The sequence below is a fragment of the Phascolarctos cinereus genome, unplaced genomic scaffold (assembly GCF_003287225.1).
Source record: "Phascolarctos cinereus isolate Bilbo 61053 unplaced genomic scaffold, phaCin_HiC Scaffold_1;HRSCAF=81, whole genome shotgun sequence".
Lineage (NCBI taxonomy): Eukaryota > Metazoa > Chordata > Mammalia > Diprotodontia > Phascolarctidae > Phascolarctos > Phascolarctos cinereus.
In genome coordinates, this window is record NW_027555514.1 from 201,652,746 (window position 1) to 201,678,246 (window position 25,501).

The 25,501-nt window shown below is 34.6% G+C and overlaps 1 protein-coding gene across 1 annotated transcript in view; it reads left to right on the top strand.

Annotated features, from left to right (window-relative positions):
- ABCD2 (ATP binding cassette subfamily D member 2) overlaps positions 1-25,501 on the top strand; it is an 82,765-nt gene that overhangs the window by 25,673 nt on the left and 31,591 nt on the right. Inside the window, 5 exon segments of the mRNA XM_020973724.2 lie at positions 772-916; positions 919-936; positions 2,061-2,155; positions 7,758-7,903; positions 21,342-21,487. Of these exon segments, the coding sequence (XP_020829383.1) occupies positions 772-916; positions 919-936; positions 2,061-2,155; positions 7,758-7,903; positions 21,342-21,487 (550 nt within the window).

Genomic DNA, 25,501 nt, shown 5'->3' on the forward strand with positions numbered 1-25,501 from the left:
GAGTGAAGTTTTCAGTCTGTGTGACCAAGATAAAGTCCAAAACTTCAAACATTAAGGCTATTAGGTTAACACAGCAAATTTCTCTGGAACCTGAGGTCTCAGAAGCAAGAGGTCTTGATCCATATTGGTTAATGGTTGCCTGATGAGCCTCTACATGAGCCCGTATTGATTTCTTACAGGACTTTTATCAGTATCATATGTAAGGTGATCCTTTCCTCTTTCTTATCACTGCTGCTATTGTCCTTTCAAAACTGAGCTGTTCTCATGCTCCTATTCTGGGTAATCTGACATTAGGCAGATTGGTATTCATTTTATAATAAAAACAAATGTCTTTCTGAAAAGAAAAAAATGAAGAAAGGAAAGACTCATTTTTTCATTTATTAATGTTTCTGCTTTATACTAGTTTCAAATTAATGAAATGTTGTAGTCAAAGGAATTTCGTCCTATAAAGGCCAATTAGATGCTAAGAAAGAGCCAATCCCAGAGAAAGACCTTAAAACACTGTCAATATTCTGAAAGCTTTTTGCTTAATTTAAAATTCTTACTTTTAAAATAATATTTTATTACTTTGAATATATTCACTTAAACTTATTTCTGTATCTTATCTTTTTTGTGTACTTTGTTTATGTGTTATTTAACTATGATGAGAATTGTGATAACAGTGTGTATGTGTATCATTATTAAATAAGTTTTCAAAGGTTTGACACTGAATGGAAAAGTTATTTAGTATTTTCTTGAGAGTGCAATATTAACAAATGTTTTATTTCTTAGATCACTGAATTAGCAGGCTATACTGCTCGAGTGTACAATATGTTTTGGGTCTTTGATGAAGTAAACAAAGGAATTTACAAGAGAACTGCTATTCAAGAGACTGAAAATTCTGTCAGGATTGGAGATAAAATAGAATTATCTTTCAGTGCACCTTAGAAATCAAAGGTACTAAATAAAATTTTAAACATTTCTTTATATTAAAATATTTCATTATTTATCAAAAATGTTTCTTATACCAGACTTATGCTAGGGCCTTTAACCAGATATAATAAACGTACCTTTCCAAAATTAATAGTTGCTGAAACAGCTGAACTTTAAATCAGCTATTGTTCAATCTAATGTTAAAATTTCAGGAACTGTGCCTAGTTAAATATCTGTATTATTGTTCTTTGACCTGTTGCAAAATTATCAGAGACATCTTTGCGAACTACACAAGTGACAGAAAGAGTTGTTTAAAATTTTAATTCATATTTCCTGGTGGCTTAGCACTAATGTCATGATATTTTAACTTAAAAGATATATTATGGTATTGCATAGTTGTTGTTTAGTCATTTCGGTCATGTCTGACTCTTCATGACCCCATTTTGGGTTTTCTTGGCAAAGATACTGGGGTGGCTTGACATTTCCTTCTCTAACTTATTTTACAGATGAGGAAACTGTCAACCAAGGTTAAGTAACTTTCCCAGGGTCATACATAGTGTCTGAGGCCAGATTTGAACTCAGGAAGATGAATCTTCCTGAGTCCAGGCCCAGCACTATCCACACTGCCAGCTAGCTACCTGTTGTCATGCTTTTTTACCCAAGCTATATATTTTTTCAAAATAAAGTAGTTTGAATGTGTACTTTCACATAATGATCTTTATTTCAATTGTTCAGTTTTCTTACTTCTACATTTTTCATTACATGATTTAAAAAAACCCTTTAATGTTACCCTTTTATGTAGTATTGTTGTCCAGAAGAAAAACAACAGAAGAAAAAAATTTTAGGTAAAGTAATAGAACAGATATAATAAAGTCTACTTAAAAAACTATTCCTTTTAAATTTTAAATAAATTTTAAAAATTATAAACAACTTACTTGAATAATCTGTCTGACCATATTTGCCAAAATGTCCAAATTCACACTTGACCCGGCTCCAGATATTGACCTTTGATAATTGCTTTTGTGACTTCAGGAATTCTTTTTGGAAATTAACTGATTTTTATAAAGATACTATATATTATTATTTATATATCAAATTGGTTGATCAAGTGATGCTTTTCAAACTTTTTAATTTTCTTTAACTTATAGGAAAAGTTATCGATGTTGATCATGGAATTATTTGTGAAAATGTTCCTATTATAACACCAGCTGGAGAAGTGGTGGTTTCCAGGCTAAACTTCAAAGTAAGATAATATTCAAGAATCTTGTAACTTGAAATCACACTAGTACAAGCCATCTCAGAATTCATGTACCTTCTGTTAATTGTTTGAAGAAACAGATGTAAAGGAGGGGAAATGAAAAAGGTAGTGGCTCAATTATAGATAGGAACAGATAAATGCAATTTCTCCTACTGAAAACAGTAAAGAGAAATATTTGATTTCCAATCCTATATTTTTAGATTGAAAGTCAAATCAGGAGACGGGAGCAATAGGACATTTCCTTAAAAATGAATATTTGAACATAAGATGTTATTTATTCCATTTTCCTGTGTGAATTACTCTAAAATATAAGCCTATATTGTAATATCATCATGGCTGAAATATGCTGGTAATTTTCATTTACAAGTTTTATCCTAAAATATAGCATGATTACCACTTTATATAACAGTGGCTAATATCAGAAAAGACTAATCAGAAAATCATGAAGTTGAATTTGCTCTATACTTCTTGTAATCTTATAATATTGAAAGATTATTAATTTAAGATTTTAGGTCTTTGTTGTTAAATCATATAAAGGTATTTGACAGACTGTTTTGAAATAATGTAAAAGTAAAAATACATGGAATTCTAGTGTCATAATAACCTGTGATTATTAATTAGTGAAGGCAGATGAATTTAATTCAAATCTTAAAAATGACTAGAATTGACAACAGAAATGCAAACAAAGATAAATGTACTGATTTTTATATTCTAAAAGTTATGACAAGAAGTATATCTGGGTCTAGAAAACAGCAAAGGGAAGAAATGGAAGTACTCAAAAGAAGGATAAGCAAAATTAGTAAATTTAATGGAAATTATGTATTCCTCTTACAACTTTAGGAAGTTGTATATCTTTATTTTTTATAGTGTGAAATATGGGAATTTGCCTTATATTCAGTGCTACCTTTATGTGGGCCTATAATTAGGTTTTAGAAAATGATTCGAAGAGAAGGCCTAAATATGAAATATGTTAAGGAAACATAATGATCTTCACATTATATAAGTTGTATACTGTAAAGTTGTATACTTTAAAAAAAATCATGCCTTTGATTTCATTGAATAGGGAATTAATGAAGACTTAGCAGTTCATGCTCTACAATATATAGTCTTAAGAGTTACTTGAAGCATTAAGACTTGCACAGGGTCACAGAGCCAGGACATGTCAGAAGTAGGACTTAAACCAAATTTTTCTTAATTCTGAGGCCTTATATCTGCCTACTACAGAGCAGCCTCTGGTAAATAGAGTGTATTTTAATTATTTACCATTAGTTAAACTACTTATAATCTTTCTATCCTTCATGTACTATTTCTTTTCAGATCTGGTAAACCAGGATAAACTGTTGATGTTTCTATTTATTAAAATTAACAAGGTTCTTGAATTCCTCCTTATTTATCTGATTTTTAAAAATAACCCAGAGTGACACAAATTTAAATTCTGAGTTTTCTCAGTAAAAGAGGTCAGAAAATTCCCCCTTATTCTTAGTTCCTTCCCTCTGAAATTACCCCCCAGATTTTCCTGTATGTACATTTATCCTATAAATGTCTTGTTTGTAGATAGCTGTTTGTGTATTGTCAGTAGACCATGAGCTCCTTGAGAGGAGAGACTTTTTTTGTCTTTCTTTGCATTCCTAACTCTTTGCGCACTACCTCATACACAGAAGAGATAATAAATGCTAGGATAGTGCTGTTTGATGACTCTCTATTCATTGCAGAGTAGCTCACAGTGAGGGCCTTCAGCAAGCTCAGGGACTATTTAGGAAATATGAACACCTACACATACAATTTGACTTCATTCTCTCTACTAATAATAACTAATATTTACTTAGCATTTAAGATTTGTATACAAATGTATGTGTATATGTGACATCTCATTTAAGAACATATATATAGAATGTATGTATACGTACATATGAATCTCACTTTAGAACATATATAATACGATATTCTATATATAGATATTCTACATATATGTGTGTATATACATGTGTGTGTGTATATATATATATATATATATATATGTAACAGCAGAATAATAGTATAGCTATTATCTCCATTTTACAGTTAAAGAAACTAAGGCTGCAGTCTTGCGGCAGTCACACAGCAAGTAAGTGTGTGAGGCAAGATTTTAACTCGTCTTCCTGACTCCCAAGTCCAGTTTCTGCCCATTATACTCTCTAGCTGCCTCTAGGTATTCTTTGTATGAGTACACAAAGAAGAATTGAAGGTTATTTCCTTTCCCTTATATTCTTTTAAGTCTGTGCTGTGAAATAAACTTCAGTTTGGTTATACTTTAAAAAAATCTGTAATCAGAATTTACTAAGAGCAATTAAAATCAGTGACATGTAAACATGACTTTAGTTTTCTTAGATAAAAAGCCAACCTCAGCTGATGGAGTAGAAAGGACTATGGATATGAAATCAGAGGACCTGGGTTTGAATGCTGCTTTGGCAATTAGCTACCTTTTGTATTGAGAATACCAGAATCAGAGTCTAAAGAGGAACTTGTGTTTGAGCACTGGCTATGAAACTTTATGTGGCCTTGGGATAGTCACTTAACCTCTGTCATCCTCAGTTTCCTTATTTGCAAAATCAGGATAATAGTAAGTATTATTTAACTCACTTTGTAAACCTCTAATTGGGGCTGTATGTGTTATTTTATTATCCATATTACATGATCTTGAACGAAACCTCTCTCAGTCTGATTTTATTCACCTGTAAAATGAAGGGATCAGACCAAATGACCTCCAAAATTGATTCTGGATATAAAACCTGTGATGCACTATGTTTGTTATCATATTCGCGGTTGCTTAATGTAGTGCTATATAACTTGTGGGTTAATGTATTTGAAAATTGGGTACATTTGCCCAATATAGCTACACTAAGCCCAGTTGTCTAGAGACAGAAATACTATGGGTTTATTCCTTGCATACTTTTTCATATTCTTTTCATATATAACATTCGTTTTTTACATGTTGGATTGTAAGGAGCCATTAGACCTTAGTAGAAATACAGTTTCAGTAGGGTTCTCATATCTTATTCTTCAGAGGGTCTAATAATTTCAAGAAGTACTTTACTATGCCAGTGGAAACTAGTTCTTTGTATGAGGTTGCAAAGATATGTCCTACCTTCAGTACTATATATGAAGTAATTAGATGTCACATTGGGTGGAGTGGTAGACCTGAAGTCAGATATACCATAGTGCAAATCTGGCCTCAAATGTTTACTAGCTATGTAACGCTGGGCAAGATACACCTCTGTCTGCCTCAGTTTCTTCATCTATAAAATTTAACGTTAAAATGAAATAATATTTTGATGTGCTTTGAAAACATTAAAATATTATATAAATGCTATTATTATCATCATCATCACTTGTAGTACTATAATTTAAAACTTGCTTTTTCTGCATCAAAGAGAGGGCTTCTTGATCTCTTAAAGAACTATAGTCATTGATAAAAATGAATTGATTAAATTTTAATTTGAAAGCAAACTATGGTTTGAACTGCATGGGATTTCTTGTTGAGCATGTAAAGGTATAAACACATACATGCATATAATTCATAGTATTAAAAAGATTGCAGTTTATAATTTTCATCCTATTTTAGCTACAAGAAAGAATACATCTTCTGATAGATAGACAGAGTCTTGGAAGTTCGAGGTGTCTCTAGTCTATTATATAAAGGCAATTCATTAATATTTGGATGAATATACAGGAACCATGGAGATAAATGGAGATTCACTTTTGATGTAAGAAAAAAATTCTTAACAATTAGAAAAATGGAGATATATCTTCAGAATACTCAGTGTTCTAGGCAACTCTTTTAAGTTGTAGAAATAGTACTGACCTACTTTGGTAGATGGAGTTTCCTTTGCAGGTAGTTCTCTATACTCATGAAATTAGATAAGCAACACTTATCAAGCATGTGCTATGTACCAAGCATTGTGCTAAGTGATGGGGATAAAGAGAAAGGCAAAGCCCCTGCCCTCAGTGAATATATATTCTAATGGAGAAGACAACATGTAAATAGCTAGATGCATCCAAGATATATAGAATGTTGTTTAGTCATTTCCATTTGAGGGTGACAAAGGCAATCGAGTGGTTTGCCATTTTCTTTGCACAGAAGATGAGGAAATTGAGGCAAACAGGTTTAAGCAACTTATCCAGGGTTACTCAATGACGTTTTCCTGACTCCAGGCGCCACCTAGCTGCCTTGTATGTAAAGAGTAGATAGCAGATAATCTGAAAGGGAAAGGTATTAACAGCCGAGATTTGGAAAGGTCTCCTGCAGAAGTTGGAATTTTAATAGTTTTGGAGGGAGGCAGGGAGACCAAGAGGTATGGGTGAAGGAGTAGAGAATTCTAGGAATGGAGATCAGATTGTTCTTGAGAAAATTGAAATAACTATCATTGGCTTTCAAATGAAAGTTGTCAACTGATGTTTTAAAATACAATTTATATTTTATATATAACATAAATTTTTATATTTATATATTAAATATATTACATGTGATTTATTTCTATATTACATGAAACATAAAGTATAAATATATTTTTATGTAATATAAAAATATAAAATTGTTATAATTATTTTTAAAATGTTTTTAGCCAGACTGGCAGCATGGTATAGTGGATTAGACAGCGAACCTGTGAGTCAAGAAGATGTATGTTAAAGTCCTGTCTTTGACAAATGCAGGCTTTTAAACCCTGAGTAAGTCATTTAGCCTGTAGGTATCCCAAGAGACCTCACTTTGTTGGTCTGCATTTCTAGATAGAATTTCCTAACCAAGATATACACCAATGAAATCATAAGTCCAGTAAAAAAAGCAGTAACTTATTTTTAATATTTACTTTAAAATTATTTTCCAAGTAGTTATCTCTCTATATGTACAATCCATATCAAATGTGAAAGGAGTACACTTATTAATTAAGTACCTTAAATTTTGATGAGCCAGAATCAGAGCCTATTTTTATTATCATTTTCTTTGGAATTTTTTTCAAGGTGCTTGATTCCCAGAGCCTAGTAGAAGACCTGATTTAATATCATCAGCCATGATAAATGCTTTCCTTTGTTTCATGGAACGTATTTGGTGTGCCAGCACTTAACACAGGGCCTGGCATGTGCATTTGACAACATGCATTTAATAAATGTTTCTTGATTATTTTATCATGGCTTTCCAGGGTCATTATGTGTGTACAGATAGGATGTCTAGCACAATACCTTGCGCAGAATTGGAAGGGACCTTTAAAGGCCAACTAGTCCAACCAATATCTGTACAAGAATGCTCTCTCCAACATACCTGACAAGTCATCTCCTTGCCTTTGCTTGTAGGGGAACTCACTGCCTCCCAAGGCAGTCCATTCCACTTTTGTACAGCTCTAATTGTTCAAGGGTTTTTCCTTCTATCAAGCCTAAATTTTCCTCTATGTAACTTTCACCCATTACTCCCAGATCACATGGTTTTAAATGTTTTTGAATGAATTATATGCTTGATACGGCACTAAATGTTTTGAAAGAAAAACTTATTTAGAAATCTCCTAGGCTAATACACTCATAGGTTAAAATTGCAGTTTATCATTTTCAATTATTTTAGGTACAAGAAGGAATGCATCTTCTGATAACTGGTCCCAATGGTTGTGGCAAAAGTTCTCTCTTCAGGATTTTAAGTGGGCTGTGGCCTGTGTATGAAGGAGTCCTCTATAAACCCCCACCTCAGAATATGTTCTATATTCCACAAAGGTATGTGCTTCTCTTTAGTCCATAAAGAGCTTTAAAATTTCCTGTTAAAATCAACTAGGATCAATTTTCTATTTCCCTTAATTTTTTTTCTGATTTCCTGGGTTGGGGAAGAAATGAATATAATTTAAATAACTCAATGACTATTTTGATTAAAATTGTATCTGATTCAATCAAATGACTTTTCATTCTCATGTAGCTCTAGATGATAGAGAATTACTCAAAAACACAAGTTATTGATTTCATAGCAGGACAGTTTATTCCAAAGGAAAATTAGATTGCCTGAAGAGAAATGGAGAGTCTATTTTCCCATCATTGATTCAGATATCTGAATAAAATTACTGGCCATTTAGTATTAATTGTTTTTGGCCATATAAGCTCCATATTGCTTGTCTGCCTTGATGGAGGGAGTGTCCATACAACTGAAATCACTAGAACTGCGTGAAATAATTTCAGTGGCAATGGACTTCCTTGCTAATTTATCTCTGATCTTACTACAAAATGTTTCTATTAGAAGCAAACATTTCTTCTAAGTAGGGCTTGTTTGAGTCTTTGTTTTTCTATCCCCTGAACTTAGCATGGTGTAGGTAGCATGGTTTAGCACATAGTAGGTGCTTAATAAATACTTGTTAATTGATTGATGTTTTCATTAAATTAATACTAGTTCTTGGTCTTTTATAATTACTGTTCATTAGAATAAGGAAAGTTTCATTTATTCCTCTCCTTTTTTGTGTTTTTGCATACATAAAGGCTATTCGTTTTTTCATCGCTTAATACAATCATGTAGTTTTCATTTTTGTTATTAATTTAGTCTATTATTTTTATGGGCAGTTAGGTGGTATAGTGGATAGAGTGCTTGGCCTGGAGTCAGGAAGATTTATTTTCCTGAGTTCAAATCTGGTCTCAGACAGTTACTAGCTATGTGGCCCTGGGCAAGTCACTTAACCCTGTTTGCCTCAGTTTCCTCATGTGTAAAATGAGGTAGAGAAGGAGATGGCAAACCACTCTAGTATCTTTGCCAAGAAAACCCCGAATGAGGTCATGAAGAGTCAGACACAACTGAAATGACCGAACAACAACAATTATTTTTATTTTCCTGATACTGAACCATCCCTAAATCCAACCTAATCATGGTGAATGATCTTTTAAATATATTGTTGTAACCTCTTTGCCCATATTGTTTCAATATTTTTACATTCATTAGTGAGTATGTACTATAGACTTAATGTCTCAACCTTCATTTTCTCTGTAAAATAGGAAAATTAATAGCATCTATCTCACAGAATGCACTGCACACACTGTACACTGATCTACACTGTTGTGTAGATCAAAGATACTATGTATCTCATTCACATGCTTTTTTAAGATGTAATGAAATCTGTTTTGCAAACAAGCAGTAAGTATTACATAAATGTTACTTATAATTGTTATGAAAGAGAGTATTGAAATAATTTTTGTGGTGGGAATGAGTAAAACTATTGTGAGAAGAAGAATCCAGTGGGTATTCTCTATCGTCACCATCTGGAAAGTTTATGTGGGAAGCAAAAGACAGGTTGCAAGAGGTAGATAGAAGGGAAGAGAGTATCCTCGTATACATAAATTACAGGAATACTACGTGCCTCTTAAACCTTTAAAAGCTATGATGAAAATCAGGAGCAATACTATGTCATGTGACTAATTTGCTCTGCCATGCTTGTTAGGCCACTCTTAAGAAGTTTGGAGTGAAGCTCTTCTCTGTCCTCTCATTAAAGCTGTGATAGATGTCAGAAGTGACATGACAAGTAGGAAGAAGATGGAAGAAAATAACACTAAGGATTTGGGGGCAGGAGAAAGCCATATCACATATGGGCACAACATAGATAATAACTGTTTTTAAACAGAGTCATTTTCCTTTCCATTCAATTCCATTAAAGTGCTTTGGGAAAGTTTCTAATTATGATGTATTGGCAAAGTATTATATTTCAGAAAATAAATTTTTTCTTAGATAAAACCCACAGAATATGACAAGTGTAATGTTTGATTTTAAATTTTATGTTTTTCAAAAGTTATGAGATCATGAAAGAAAACAGCATAAAATGTACAGGTAAGTTCTTTCTAGAAAATGAAAATATGAAATCCATCATTTTCCCTCTGAAAGCTGTAATTTTTCAGCAAATCAAAGCTACAGGGATCTTTTTCTTGGTTTAATATGATTACCTTTTCCCAAGTTGAAAGATTAATCATAAATGCATAAATAACAATTTAGGTAAAATACAAATATTATTTAACAAGAAGTCTATTTCCATCCAAACAAAATATCTCCAATAATTATTTTTAAAACCATCCAAATTTTAATTGCATGTGTTCTTCAGCCTTTAAAAATTTGTACATTTTTCTTACCAAATACATTTTTCTTACCAAAAATTCAGTATTTGGGATAAACATAGTATTCAAGTAAAAAATATAGCATTTTTTAGTGGATTGCCAAGTCAGTATCCATCAGCAGTGTGATGTGGCACTTCCCCAAACTAAAATCTTTGTTGAGCTGCAATTGTAGAAACATAGCTTCCAAGTATACGAAAAATGATAATTGTTTGACATACTGCATTCACAAGACATCATCTGGAGTGCTGTTTTCAGTTCTGGGCATCACAGTTTAAGAAAGAGATTAACAGGCCATAGAAATTCCAGAAGAGGGCAGTTGGGCTGGGGAAGAGTCTCAATTTCATGTCTTAGGAATTGAGATTTTTTTTTTTTTAGCCTGAAGAAGAGATTTGGGGAGTGTGGGAAGAGGGGCAGCAGATGTTATAACTATGTTCAAGCATTTCTAGGGTTTTTGTGTAGTAGAAGGATTAGATTTGTTCTGTTTGGCTCAGGAAGGCACATGAGCCATAACCCCCATTACAGAAGTAAGAACCAGAGAGATTAAGTGATGTTCCTAAGGTCATACAATTAGTATGTTGGTAAAGCTAGAATTAGAATTCTATCTCCAGACTCCCAGTCCAAACTCCTTCTATATTATATACATATTATAGTATATAATTCTTTCCATACAGCACCTCATACCTTTCCAGGCATACCTCATACAAACTACATGTGAATAGCTATCAGAATTAAATTGGAGCATGGAGGATCAAGTTATTGCATATGAATTAAATGAAATTTTATTGTTCTGTAAGAAATGATAAAATATATAGATTCAGAGAAACTTAGTTAACAAGTCAGTCAGTAAACATTTATTAAGTACCTGTTACATGCCTAGGAAGATGTATATGACTGATGGTGAGTGAAGTGAGTAGAGCCTGGAGAACATTTTAAACAAAGATTACAAAGATATAAGGAAAGCAAATTTTAAAGGCATAAGTACAATGACCAGTCATGACTTTAGAAGACTGATAATGAAGCATACTTCCCACTTCCTAGATAAGAGGTGATGCATGGTCAGTATAAATTTGTTTTGCTTAAGAATATTTATTTGTTATAAGGGAAGGCTTTTATTGAGGAGAAGGAGGAATTGTAGGGGAGTGAGTGTGCAATGATAGTGACATTGACATCATATCTGGATGAGTGAGGCTAGAATGGTGATGGAAAGAAGATTGTCTGTGAAGTCAGAGGACCTGGGTTGAAAGCTTGCCTTAGTTAATATCTGCATTATTTTAGGTGTATGGGCCCCAATTTACTTACATGTGAGATAAGCGGGTTGGAATACATGGCCTCTCAGGTTTCTTCTAGCTTTTAATGTATGGTCCTATAATCTATTGGAAAAACTGGGGATCTTTGGTCTGGGGAAAAAAAGACTTGGAAGGAGGAGAGGCAGAGAAGCTATCTTTAAAGGACAATACTGTAGAAATGTTCGTCTTTTTCTGGCTGGACCCAGAGGGAAGAACTAAAGTAGTGAATGAAAGTTGCAGAGAGGCAGTGTTTCCGATACTTGACTGTCATCTAGTTCACACTTGGACTGCAAAGATAGCAAGAAAGATCTTGTCACATGCTTTGCTGAAATCTATGTGTACTATTCATACAGCATTCTTCTGATATCTAGTATCTATATCCAAAGGGGAAATGCAGTGAGTCTATCATGACCAGTTCTTTATCAAGACTTTCTTGGCCTTTCAGCTGCTAATGCCCTTTCTTTCTTAAAAAAAATTGCCTTGTATTTATTTAACATATACATATTTATGCACACGTTGTCTCCTCAGAATGTGTGATGTGGTTCTGGCACTTATTGAGGACAAGGACTTTTTGTTTTTGTATCTCCTGTGGCAAAGACTGAAAGTGCCTTGTACTTCTAGTGCTTGGGGCTAGAGAGAAGGGGAGAGACTTGAAACTGGGAGGTTTCTTCCAAGAGAAGGATCAAGGTTCATCTGGGTCTAAGGATTATATTGTGCCTCAGGTGGTTTTTTTGCGAGCCCTTTCCGCACATGTTGATCCTTGATCCATGTTGCAAGACAGATTGGAAAGGTAGCTAGTATTGCTGCTCTCTAGTTGCATTTAGACTAAGGGAGAGAGAGCCCTGCTCCTAAAGAGCCTATCCCTGCTGAAGCTTCACCAATAATTTCAAGACCACCCGATCTTTAGGAGGAGGAAGTAAAAAGGGGCAACAGTTAGGGAGCATGGTGGTGGTTGTCCCCTTTAGCCTCAGGGATGTGCCAGTAATGGGTTGTATGGCCTATGCCCAGGACCAGGTGAGTAGTGGATGGCAGTCATATCACAGATGTAGGGGCTATGGAATGGGGCCAACAAAGGGTCACAGGGTATAGAGAAGGCAGGCTGAAGGATCATTAGGAGAAGGAAGCATATCCTCTAGATATAGGCTATCTACGTGACAGGTATTTCCTCCAGCTGAAGAAATACAAATTTTTGCAGAGCCCTTTAAATTTTAGTATCTTGGGGAAGAGCCTCAATCATTATCCTAGTTATAACTCTGCAAGGCTGGTTATCAGTGAAGAATTCCCAAGTAGGAAAACCTTTTGTCCGTCTCTTGTGTGTAGTAACTTGTAAAAATGATTGTACATAGAATGTCCTTCTAACTGATTTGAATGAAAAATAAATGAATTTTGGTAGGTTTTATAGAAATGTCACATTGCTTTATTAGCTTAGCACTACTTTAATTTTTTCATTCATCTTATCAACATCTGAGGGGAAAAGCATAAGTTCTAATCTCAGTCCTGACCTTAGGCAAATCTGTTCACTTCTTTGGACCTCCATTTCTTCATCTGTAAAATACCGTTTTACAGACAAGTTCATCTCCAGGGCCCATTCCATATCCTAAATTATCTTGTACATTTCTTCTAAAAATAGCTGACAAGGATCTTCAATTATACATGATAAAAGGTCATTTAAAGTCAAGTGCTTCCTTCTCATGTTGTGAATTTACTATAGTAAAATTTATACTACAGAAAAATTTACAACAATGCCTTAATTCTTTTTATTTATGTATTTATCTTTTTTTAAATTCATTTTGAACTTGAATACAGAAAGGCAAAAAAAATTTCTGTGTTCACAGCACAACATCAAAAGATGATTCAATATAAAACCATGGATTTCCATTTCATTCTGTTTACTTTTTTCAAAACCTATGTAATAAATACTAGGTATTGTTTTTAAAGCTACATTGTTTTTCTGTGCTTCCTTCTAAGATTTCTTTTGTTCTCTGCTATGTACTTTTAACTTTTTTCTTCCTTTCCCTCCCCACCCTGCCCAAGAGAAGGTTACCATTTGATACATATATATGTATACACATATATATATGTAACCATATAATGTATATTTCTAGTTATCAGTTCTTTCCCTAGATATGGATAACATCTTCCTTCATAAGTCCTTTGTAGTTGATTTGAGAATTTATATTTATAATACTCAAAATGACAGTCAAAGTTGTTCTTACAACAATATTGCTGTTGATGTATTAAATGTTCTCTTGTTTCTGCTCATTTCATTCTTCATTATTTCATGCAGATCTTTCCATGTTTCTCTAAAATCAACCAGTTCATCATTTCTTACAGCACTGTAGTATTCCGTCACAATCATAGTTTGTTTAGCCATTCCCCTCAATTTCCAGCTCTTTGCTGCCACAAAGAGAGTTGCTATTTTAGAAATCACTTTGGGAAATAGACCTAATAGTGGTGTTGCTGGGTCAAAGGGTATACACAGTTTTATAACTCTTTGGGCATAATTCCAGATTGCTCTCCAAAATGATTGGATCAATTCACAGTTAAACCAACAGTATATTGGTGTCCTAGTTTTTCTACATCCCCACCAACATGTACTATTTTCCCTTTCTATCATTTTAGTCAATCTAATAGTTGTAAGGTGATATCTCAATGTAATTTTGATTTGCATTTTTTCTAGTCAATAGTGATTTAGAACACTTTTTATATGGTTTTGATTTCTTTATTGAAAAACTTCCTCTTCATATCCTTTGGCCATTTATCAGTTCGGTAATGATTTATATTCTTATAAATTTGAGAAAATTTGGGATATGAGACCTTTATCTGAGAAACTGTCTATAAAAATTTTCTCCCAATTTTTGTTTTCCTTCTAATCTTGGCTACTTCTTTTCCTTTCTAATCTAATTTAATTATTTGCACAAAATCTTTTTAATTTAATGTAGTTGAAACTATCCATTTTATATACCTCACAATGTTATCTCTTATTTATTCAGAAATTGTTCTTTTGTCCATAAGTCTGATAGGTAATATGTTCCATGTTTTTCTAATTTTTTTTATGATTTATCCCTTTATATCATGGTCATTTATCTTGGTAAATGATGTAAGATACTGGTCTATGGCCAATTTCTGTCAGACTGCTTTTCAGCTTTCCCAATAAATTTTAACAAATAATAAATTCTTATCCCCAAAGTTTAAATCTTTACATTTATCAAACACAAGATTTCTATAACCATTTGCTACTGGGTATTAGGTCTATCCTCTTCCACTGATTTACCTTTCTGTTTCTTTGCCGGTACCAGATTCTTTTGATAATCACTGGCTAATAGTATAGTTTAAGATCTGGTACTGTTAAATCTCTTTCCTATACATTTTTTGAATTAATTCTTGCAGATGATTTATAGAAATGTTAATAATTTTTGTAGTTTATTTTATATCCTGCTACTTTGCTAAAATTATTAATTATTTTCACTAACTTTTTAGTTGAATCTTTAGGATTTTCCAAGTACATTATCATATCATCTACAAAAAGAGATAGTTGTATTACCTTATTGCCCATTCGATTCCTTCAATTTCTTTTTCTTTTATTGCTATTGCTAGCATTTCTAATACCATATTGAATAATATTGATGATAATGGGCATCCTTGTTTCCCTTCTGGTTTTATTGGGAAAGCTTCTGACTTACTCCCCATTACAAATAATGCTTGCTAATGGTTTTAGGTAAATACCTCTTATCATTTTAAGGAAAAATCCCTTTATACTTATGCTTTCAAATGTTTTTAGTAGGAATGGGTGTTGTATTTTATCAAAAGCTGTTTCTGAATCTTATGATATAATCATGACTTTCGTTACTTTTGTTACTGATATAATCAACTGTATTAATAGCTTTCCTTATGTTAAACCATCCCTGCATTAACTGGTATAAATCCCACTTGGTCACAATGGTTGTGACCACAATGGGTACAAAGATTGGTCACAATCTTTGTAATATATTGTTTTAGTCTTCTGGTTGGTATTTTATTTAGGATTTTTGCATCCATATTCATTAATGAAATTAGCCTGTAATTTTCTTTCTTTGTTTTCACTCTTCTTTGTTTAGGTATCAGTACCATATTTGGCTCATAAAAGGAGTTTGGAATGTCTCCTTGACCTATTATTCTAAAGAATTTATTTAATATTGAAATTAGTCGATCTTTACATGTTTGCTAGAATTCCCTTGTAAATCCATCTGGTCCTTATGCTTTTTTCCTTAGGAAGCTCATTTATGGCCTGGTCAATTTCTTTTTCTAAAATAAGTTTATTTAGATATTCTATTTCCTCTTCGGTTATCCTAGGCAGTTTATATTTTTGTAAGTATTCTTCCATTTCAATTAAATGGTTACATTTGTTGGTTTGTAACTGGGGGAAATAACTCCTTATAATTGCTTTGATTTCATCTGCATTAGTGATAATTTCACTGTTTTCATTTTTTTATGCTAGTGATTTGGTTTTCTTTTCTCTCTCTTTTTAAATCATATTAACCAATGGTTTATCTGTTTAACTGGCCTTTTCATAAAACCAATTCCTAGTTTTATTCATTAATTCAATGGTTTTCTTATACTTGATCTTATTAGTCTCATCTTTAATTTTTAAGATTTCCAATTTGTTTAATTGGGGATTTATAATTTTTTTTAATTGCATACCTAATTCATTAGTCTGTTTTTTCTCCATTTTATTGATGTAAGCATTTAGAGATATAAATTTTCCTCTGATTATTGCTTTTGTTGCATCCCACAGATTTTAGTATGTTGTCTTATTATTGTTATTGTCTTTAATGAAATTATTAATTGCTTCCATGATTTGTTCCTTAATCCACTTATTCTTTAAGATTAAGTTATTTAGTGGCTAATTAGTTTTTAATCTGTGTTTCCATGGTCCCTTATTGAATAAGATTTTTATTACATTGTAATCTGAAAAGGATGCATTTAATATTTCTGCTTTTCTGCATTCAGTTATAAAGTTTTTATGCACTAATTTGTGGTCAGTTTTTGTACTTCTGAGAAAAAGGTGTATTCCTTTCTATTCCCATTCAATTCTCTCCAGATGTCTATCACATCTAGTTTATCTAGGATTCTATTCAACTCCTTAACTTCTTTCTTATTTATTTTTTGGCTACATTTATCTAATTCTGAGAGAGGAAAGTTAAAGTTCCCTACTATTATACTATTATTATCTATTTCCACCTGTAATTAATTTAACTTTCCCTTTAAAAATTTAGATGCTATAGCATTTGGTGCATATAGGTTTATTATTGATATTGCTTCATTTTCCATAGTATCTTTTATCATAATGTAGTTTCCCTGTTTATCTCTTTTAAGTAAGTCTATTTTAGCTTTAACTTTGTCTTAGTTCATGATTGCTACCCTTGCTTTTTTTTGTATCAGCTGAAAAATAATAAATTTTACTCCAGTCCTTTATTTTAACTCTGTGTGTTTCTCTCATTTTAAAACATATTTCTCGTAAGCGACATATTGTTGGATTCTGACTTTTAATCTATTCTGCTATCCGTTTTCCAAATGGGTGAGTTCATCCCATTCACATTCAAAGTTATTATTACTAGTTGTGTATTTCCCTTCATCCTGTTTACCCTCTCTATTATCCTTCTCACCCTCTCTTTTTGCCCTATCCCTCCTTATAATCTAATTTACTTCTAACTACTACCTCTCCAATCCCCATCCCTTGTAAGAATCCCTCCCTTATCCTCTCCCCTTACTCTCCTATTCATTAATTTACCCACCCTTCTAAGAGTCCCTCCGTTATCCTCTCTCCTTACCCTGCTATTTCTCTGTAAGTCAAGAAGACTGATACCCTTCTAGATGTGTATGTTATTCCTGCTGTAATCCAGTTCTGATGAGAATAAAGTTCTGGCACTACCACTCCTCACCTGCCTCCACAGTAACAGTTCTCCCATTCGTGCCTCACTTGTATATGATAGTTGCTCCATTTTACTTCTTCTTACCCAATTTTATATTTTAGGATCATCCCATCATACTCAACTCAACCCCAAGCCTTCTGTCTATGTATGCTATTTCAAACTACCCAAAAAATAACATTCTTAAGAGTTATAGATAACATTTCCTCATATAAGAAATAAACAGTGTGATCTTATTAAATCTCTTATTGTTGGTCATTATTGTTTACTTTATGTTTCTCTTGATATTTATAGGTCAGTTTTCCCGTTCATTCTGGTCTTTTCTTCCCAAATACCCCAGAGTCCTTTAATTCACTAAATATCCATTTTTTTTCCAAATGGGATTAGATTCAGTATTGCTGGGTAAGTTACTCATGGTTGCAAACAGCAGCTTTACTCTTCAGGATATAATGTGTGAGTCCTTTCAGTCTTTTAGTGTAGAAGCTGCTAGATCTTATATTATCATGACTCCCCTGTATTTAAATGATTTTTTTCTAGTTGCATGTAGTATTTTCTTCTTGACCTGGTAGCTTTGGACCTTAACTATAATGTTCCTGTGAGTTTTCATTCTTGGGATCACTTTCAGGTGGTAGTTGGTGGATTTTTTCAATTTCTGTTTTGCCCTCTAGTTCTAAAACTGCAGGGCAATTTTCTTAATAATTTTTTTTTTTTTGCGAGGCACTTGGGGTTAAGTGACTTGCCCAAGGTCACACAGCTAGTAAGTGTCAAGTGTCTGGTCTGAGATTGGATTTGAACCCAGGTCCTCCTGACTCCAGGGCCACTGCTCTATCCACCGCTCCACTTAACTGCCCCGATAATTTCTTGAAATATAGTTTCTAATCTCTTTTTTTTTTATCATAACTTTCAGGTAGTACAGCAATTCTTATTGTGTCTCTCCTCATTCTGTTTTCCAGGTCAGTTGTTTTTCTAAGATGTTTTACGTTCTTCTTTATTTTTTCATTCTTTTGATTTTGTTTTATTATTTCTTAGTGTCTTGTGAAATCATTAGCTTCCCCTTGCCCAATTCTAAATTTTAAGGAATTGTTTTCTTCTGTAAGTTTTTGGATCTCTTTTTCCAATTAGTTGACTTTCTTTTCACAATTTTCTTGATTTTCTTGCATTACTCTTATTTTTTCCTAATTTTTTCTCAACCTTTCTTATTTGATTTTCTTTTCTTGTTTTTTTTCCCTCAAGGCAATCAGGGTTAAGTGACTTGCTTAGAGTCACACAGCTAGTAAGTGTCAAGTACCTGAGGCCAGATTTAAACTCAGCTCCTGCTGACTCCAGGATTAATGTTTGATCCACTGTGACACCTAGGTGCCCTTCTTATCTGATTTCCAAAGCCCGTTTTAAGTTTTTCCAAGAATTCTTTTTGGGCTTGTGACCATTTTACCTTTTTTTTTGAAATAGAGGTAGTCTTAATTTTATCATTTTCTTCTGAGTTTGAATTCATGTCTTCTCAATCACTGTAATAGCTATCTATGGTCATGTCCTTTCTCATTTACTTACTCTTTTTTTTTGGGAGGGGATGGCTAGGCAATGGGGTTAAGTGACTTGCCCAGGGTCACACAGCTAGTGGGTGTTATGTGTCTGAGGCTGGATTTGAACTCAGTTCCTCCTGAATCCAGGGCCGGTGTTCTCTCTACTATGCCACCTAGCTGCCCCTTACTCATTTTAAGGGCTTATTTTTTGTCTGTCAATTTTGTGTTAGAATCTGGCTCTCTTCTCAAGGTATAGGGGATTTAGGTTTTACACGCTATTGTTTTCTGAGCTCTATCCAGGGTCCTGACCTCAGGTACTCCTCTGCTCCTGAGCATGACTAGGGCACCCAGCGACACTATCACTACAAATGCTCTTATTTTCTTCCATTGCTGTCCTTCCTGCTGCTGCAAGCTTTAGCTTACTCCTCTGCCCTGGAACTAAAACCAGAGACTTCATTCTCCTGTGAGTCCCACAGCCAGCAGGGTCCCTATCCCTCTGTGGACCAGACCACACACACACAGGTGTGTGCTCACTCTTCTTCACCCACAGCCTGGGATTGCTCAGTGCACTGGGGTCCTGTATCTAGTGCTAGTAGAGGGCCCTGCAATATTCCTTTGATCAGCTGTTTGACACCACCCCCTTCCCCCCGGCAGTGAGACAAAAGTTCCTGAAGCTGAGGCTGGCTTGACACAGCTGCCCCAGGGGTTGTCATTTGTTGATTCAGCATTATCTGCCCACTACAGTTGGGCTAGACCATCACCCCTTGAAGTCAGGTCTTTCCTAATGTCCTCCCAAATTATCACAGGCTGACAACTGCTTTACCCAACTTTTAATTATTTAAGCTGCTCAAAATTCACTTTGTGGTGTTATTTTAAATTGTTTGTGGGGATATTTGGGAGAGCCAGGTAGTTTCATGCCTTATTCTCCCATCTTCCCAGAATCCTTTCCATCACTTGTGTCACTTAACTTCTCAATATCTCTCTTCACTGTTCATCAAATGAGTGGTTTTAACTAGATGACCTATAAAGTTCCTTTTATAACTCTTTATCTTATGACAACATTGTAGTTGCTACATTAAGATCAAGTATATCACAAGTACAACACCAAGAACTGTGTTCCTTATTTAGAAAGTTCAACTTCACATGATAGTTGGTAGATGAAACCAATAATGTAAAAGAACGGAGGTGGAACCAAGATGGTGACATAGTAGGAATAAGTATAGTCAAACTTTCCTCCACAATATCTTCTATGCAGATGTAGAAAATACACCCAAAAGATTTCAGTTGGGAAATCTAAGGAAAAAAATAACAGTAGCTCTTTTTTTTTTTTTGCTTTTGGGTGAGGTAGTCGGGGTTAAGTGACTTGCCCAAGGTCACACAGCTAGTGAGTGTAATGTGTCTGAGTCCAGATTTGAACTCAGATCCTCCTGACTTCAAGGCTCTCGCTCTATCCACTGCACCACCTAGCTGCCCCTAGTGATTCTTCTAGTTCAAGTTGGGATACAGTGGGGATAGAGAGCTCTGCAGACATTGAGAACAGAGTCTGGACAGGAATGATCACATGAAGCATTTCAGGCTATGCAGCTGGGTAAGAAGAGATCCCAGATCCAACAGACATCATAACAACATGTTATGCCTGATACAGGAATGGATGCACTATCCAGTTCTCTGTCACAAGCCCACAGCCAACTGGAGAAGAAACCTGTGCTCAGAGGTGGCATTCTAATGTTAAGGACTGGTCAGGAACGGTACCTAGGCTATATGCTGAGAAAGGAGCAAGTTCAGAAGCAAGCAGCACCAGTGTGTTCTCAGTTCCAGCCTCTAGCCTCATCTGAAGCCTGCAGACTAATAAATAGGGAAGGAATTTCAGATCAAAGGGAAGCCTGTAGTTTTGTAAATCCAAACTAGTAGAGCTTTCCAGATGGCTGTTAGTGGATGAGTGAACTTCCCACAATGTTGATTCAGAGTTTTGGTAAATTTTTTATTTGCCTTTGGTGTGTCCTTTGGGTTGAATCACAAAATTGTAAAATATTGTAACAAACAAACCCAGTTGTTAGATGAATCTGAGAAGCTATGTTATCAAGCGATGAAACACAAGCAGCAGCAAAATGTGTTTTTACACTAAAAGTGTCGAACTATAATGTGCTTTTACTGGGACTGTGTCCTAATTATTTCTTATGTAAACACAATACCTTGCAGTTACCTTTGATTTAAAAAAATTATTCTCATATTATTGTTCATTTAGTATTTAAAATCTGTCATGAAATTTGTAGCCCCACTAAGTTAATACACTGATTAAGCAGTTTGATTTGATATTTACATTGCTAACTTTTTTTCTGTTTATTTGGGTTTTTTTTTTTAGGCCCTACATGTCTCTTGGAACTCTACGGGATCAAGTTATTTACCCTGACTCTGTAGATGATATGCATGAAAAAGGATATAATGACCAGGACCTGGAAAGCATTCTCCACAATGTCCATCTCTATCACATTGTTCAGAGAGAAGGAGGTAAATATTTTTTCTCACTGGCAGATTACATTACTGTCATCCTTGCAATATCCTCATACGGTGAAAATTTCAGGTACTGTTGTCCTTTTTTTTTTTTTTAGAGAAAATTGTACCCTTGACACATTAGGGAAAGTAGGCTATGTCAAGTATTTGACAGGTTTTCTTCTTTGCTCCAGTCCCTGATGAACAGGTGAGCCTTCTACTCACCAGAGTCAGAATAAGAGATTTACAGAAAGAATGGACTTTAGAAGCTGTACTCTTGATCTCATCTCCTGTCTCTTTCAGTAGATGCTTCCTCTGCCTCAAATCATCCTTGAGATGAGGCTAGAGGCTGGAACTGAGAACATACTGGTGCTGCTTGCTTCTAAACTTGCTCCTTTCTCAGCATATAGCCCAGGTACCATTCCTGACCAGTCCTTAACATTAGAATGCCACCTCTGAATCTATTAGCCTCTTCCCGTATTGTGAAAAAACACTACCAGGTATCTCACATTCCTAAAAACAACAAAAAACACTTTAATCTGAACCTGTTGTCCCCTCAAACTATCATATATCTCTCTTCCCTTTAAAGGCCATAATCCTAGAAAAAATTGTCTATATTCATTGTCCCCATTTACTTCATCACTCATTTCTCAGTCCCTTGCAATCTGGCTTCTGACTTCATCACTTAATTCCAGTTGCTCTCTTCAGGGTCACCGAAGATCTCTTTATTGCTGAATCCTAGAGCCTTTTCTCAGTCCTCACCCTTGTTGACCTCTCTGTAGCATATGGCACGGTAAGCCATCCTTTCTTCCTGGATGCTCTCTCTTCCCTGAGTTCTCACTGCTCTCTCCTGACTTTCTCTCCACTTGTCTGCTATTTCTTCTTAGTCTCCTTTGCTGAATCACCATACATGAGGTATTCTTAAGTATGGGTGTACCCAAAGCTCTCTCCTAGACCCTCTTTTCTTCTCTTTCTACACTGGCTTTTGGTGATCCCATAGGTTAAGTTAAAATCTTTATGAAAATGACTCATTTATATGTTATATAAATATATTATGTATTAGTATATTTATGTACTAGATATAATTTATTTATAATGTATAATTTATGATATATATTATATTAGTATACTTACATATGGAGGCAGCTAGGTTATAGGGTATACTGGACCTGGAGCTAGGAAGACCTGATTTCAAATCTGGCTTTAGATATTTACTAGGCATGTAATCCCGATCAATTTGTTTAACCTTTCTCAGCCACAATTCCACCTGTCTCCTAAGATTGTTGTGAAGATAAAATAATATTTGTAAAGTGCTCTGCAAACCTTGAGGAGCTGTGTAAATATTATCATTATTATCAACATCTTTATTAATTATTCTTATTATGCCATATCTGTCCTGAGCTCCATTTCCATGCAGCCAACTGGTTATTGGATGTTTTGAATTGGGTATCCCATAAACATCTCAAAATTTCAGAATGTCTCAAACAAATATTTTTCTCTACACCCATCCCTTTTTTGGACTTCCCTGGTCACCTCAAGGATATTCTCATTCTTCACTCTCAAACATCCCTCCCATCCAATCAATTGTCACATGTTCTGGATTCTACCTCTACAACGTTTCCCAAATTGGTCCCCTTCTCGCCATTCACATGGAAACGAACTTAGTCCAAGCCTTCATCACCTCTTGCATTAACTGTGGATATAGCCTCCTTGCATCCAGCTTCTCACTTCTCCAATCTATCCTCCACACAGCTAGAAAATTAATTTTCCTAAAGTGGTTTTGATCCATATCACTCCCCTATTTTAAAACTTCCAATGGGTCTCTATTGCCTCTAGGATCCTTCCTACTTTTCCAGATGTGTTACATACACATCACTTCCCTTTGTGTAATATGCATTTCAACCAAATGGGCTTTTTTATTGTCCCTTTTGCACAATGTCACATTTCTGATCTTTATATTTTTCCATAGACTCCATCCCTCTACCTATTCAAAACTTTCGTGGCATGAATTCTCTTCTCTCAGAAGTCATAGCCTTCAAAGTTCTATAAGGAGTCTTTACCCTCCAGTGCATCTAGTGTTTTCTTTGCTCTGTTCCCCGGAATTAATTTTATTTGCTTTGTCATAAACACACACACACAGACACACACTAATGTGGTGGAGATGGCTTGTGCTTATTGGCTTATGAGAGTCAATTCTTTATAAGTTGGCAAGCATTACAAATCAGGGCTTGATATATTGTTTTGTTGATTGTCCAGGCTTAAAAAGAGTGATACAGAAAATGATAGCAGTGTAAACTGAACTTGAAACTTGTGGTGTTTAAAGTGTGTTGCATTTTTTTTCTCACACAAGGTTGTTAAGTATTTACCGGCATACGCTCTTTCTTCCATCTTGTACTCTCACTCAGAGGGTGAGATTCCCAGAGGGTAGCTACTACTACTACTATTATATTCTCAATATCGTAAGGGTAATCCTGAAGGACTAGGTTTCTACTATTCATTCACAAGCTCCCACTAATGTACTCTGCTTTAATAATCAGCTAGACCTAATTATCTTTTGAACACAAATGTTTGCTAAGATTGTATATCAAGAAGATTAAATACAAAAAAAAATCCCCCCAGAAGTCTGGAGGAGCATGTTCACACAAATGTATATAGGGGATAGGAAGAGAATGGATACAAATATAAAGTACCAGGAAACTGAGATACATGTGCAGAGAACAAATGTCTCTGCAAAGGATAGGTTAAAACTCCTAGTTAACTGGAAGTTCTTTTCTCCCTGTAGTCCTCATACAAATCCTGAAATATAACTCTCTCTTAGTTTCTGAGAGTCAGTGACTTTGTAGAGTCTATAGCCTACACTTTTCTCTGCCATAAGGGGATACATTCCCTGAATCTGTCTTCCACTGCTATCCTCTGGAGTGTATGCACAGTCTGTGACTGGTCTAATCTCTCTGATGACTAGGTCATTGTTGTGGGGAAGGAGAGGGAGGAGGAATGGAGAGAGAGAGAGAAGAGAGAGAGAGAGAGAGAGAGAGAGAGAAGAGAGAGAGAGAGAGAGAGAGAATAGTATGCCTATTTCCCACATCCCCTTGAGCATTTGTTATTTTCCTTTCCTTTCTGTCATCTTAGGCAGTGTTATCAGTGGGAGATAGTATCATAGAGTTTTAATTCGCATATCTCTAATTGTTAGTGATTTAGAGTATTTTTTCATATGATTATTGATACCTTTGTGGCATTTAAAAGTTTGAGAGATAATTTCTGGGCAAATTAATCATTTTATTAATAATGCTCTTCTCCTCTTCCCCTCTTCTATCACCTTACCCCAGTAATTTCCTCTAAAGGGTTTATTTTAACTCTCAAACTGGAATTCTCTGAATGGGAACTCTTCTACCTCTAGACTAGGTTGGTTCTTTTTTTTTAAATTAAATTTTTTTTTTAAGTTCAGCTCCAAATTCTCTTCCTATTTATACCCCTTCTTTACCGCTGAGAGGGTAATACCCATGATACTTATTAGACATATTAAGTCATGCAAGATATATTTCTGCATTAGTCTTGGTCAGGGGGAAACTAAAGAAACTAAAATAAAGGAAAAAATATGCTTCAATCCAAACTCTGAGTCCCTCAATTATCTATCTGAAGGTGGATAGCATTTTTCATCATGAATCCTTTGGAGTTGTGGTAGATCATTATATTGATCAGAGTTACTAAGTCTTCCACAGATGATTATCGCTAAAATATTTCTGTTACTGTGTACAATATTCTCCTGTTTCTGCTCTCTTCCCTTTGGCTCAGTTCACAAAAGCCTTCCCAGTTTTTTTTTTCTGAAACCACCCCCTTTATCATTTCCTATAGCACAGTAGTAGTCCATCGTATTCATATATCGTAACTTGTTCAGCATTTCCCCAGTAGATGGACATCCCCTCAGTTTCCAATTCTTTGCCACCACAAAAAGGGCTGCCATAAATGTTTTTCCTTTTCCTTTTTCTTTGGTATTTTGAGAGATAGATCTAATTGTGGTGTTGAAACAAGTTG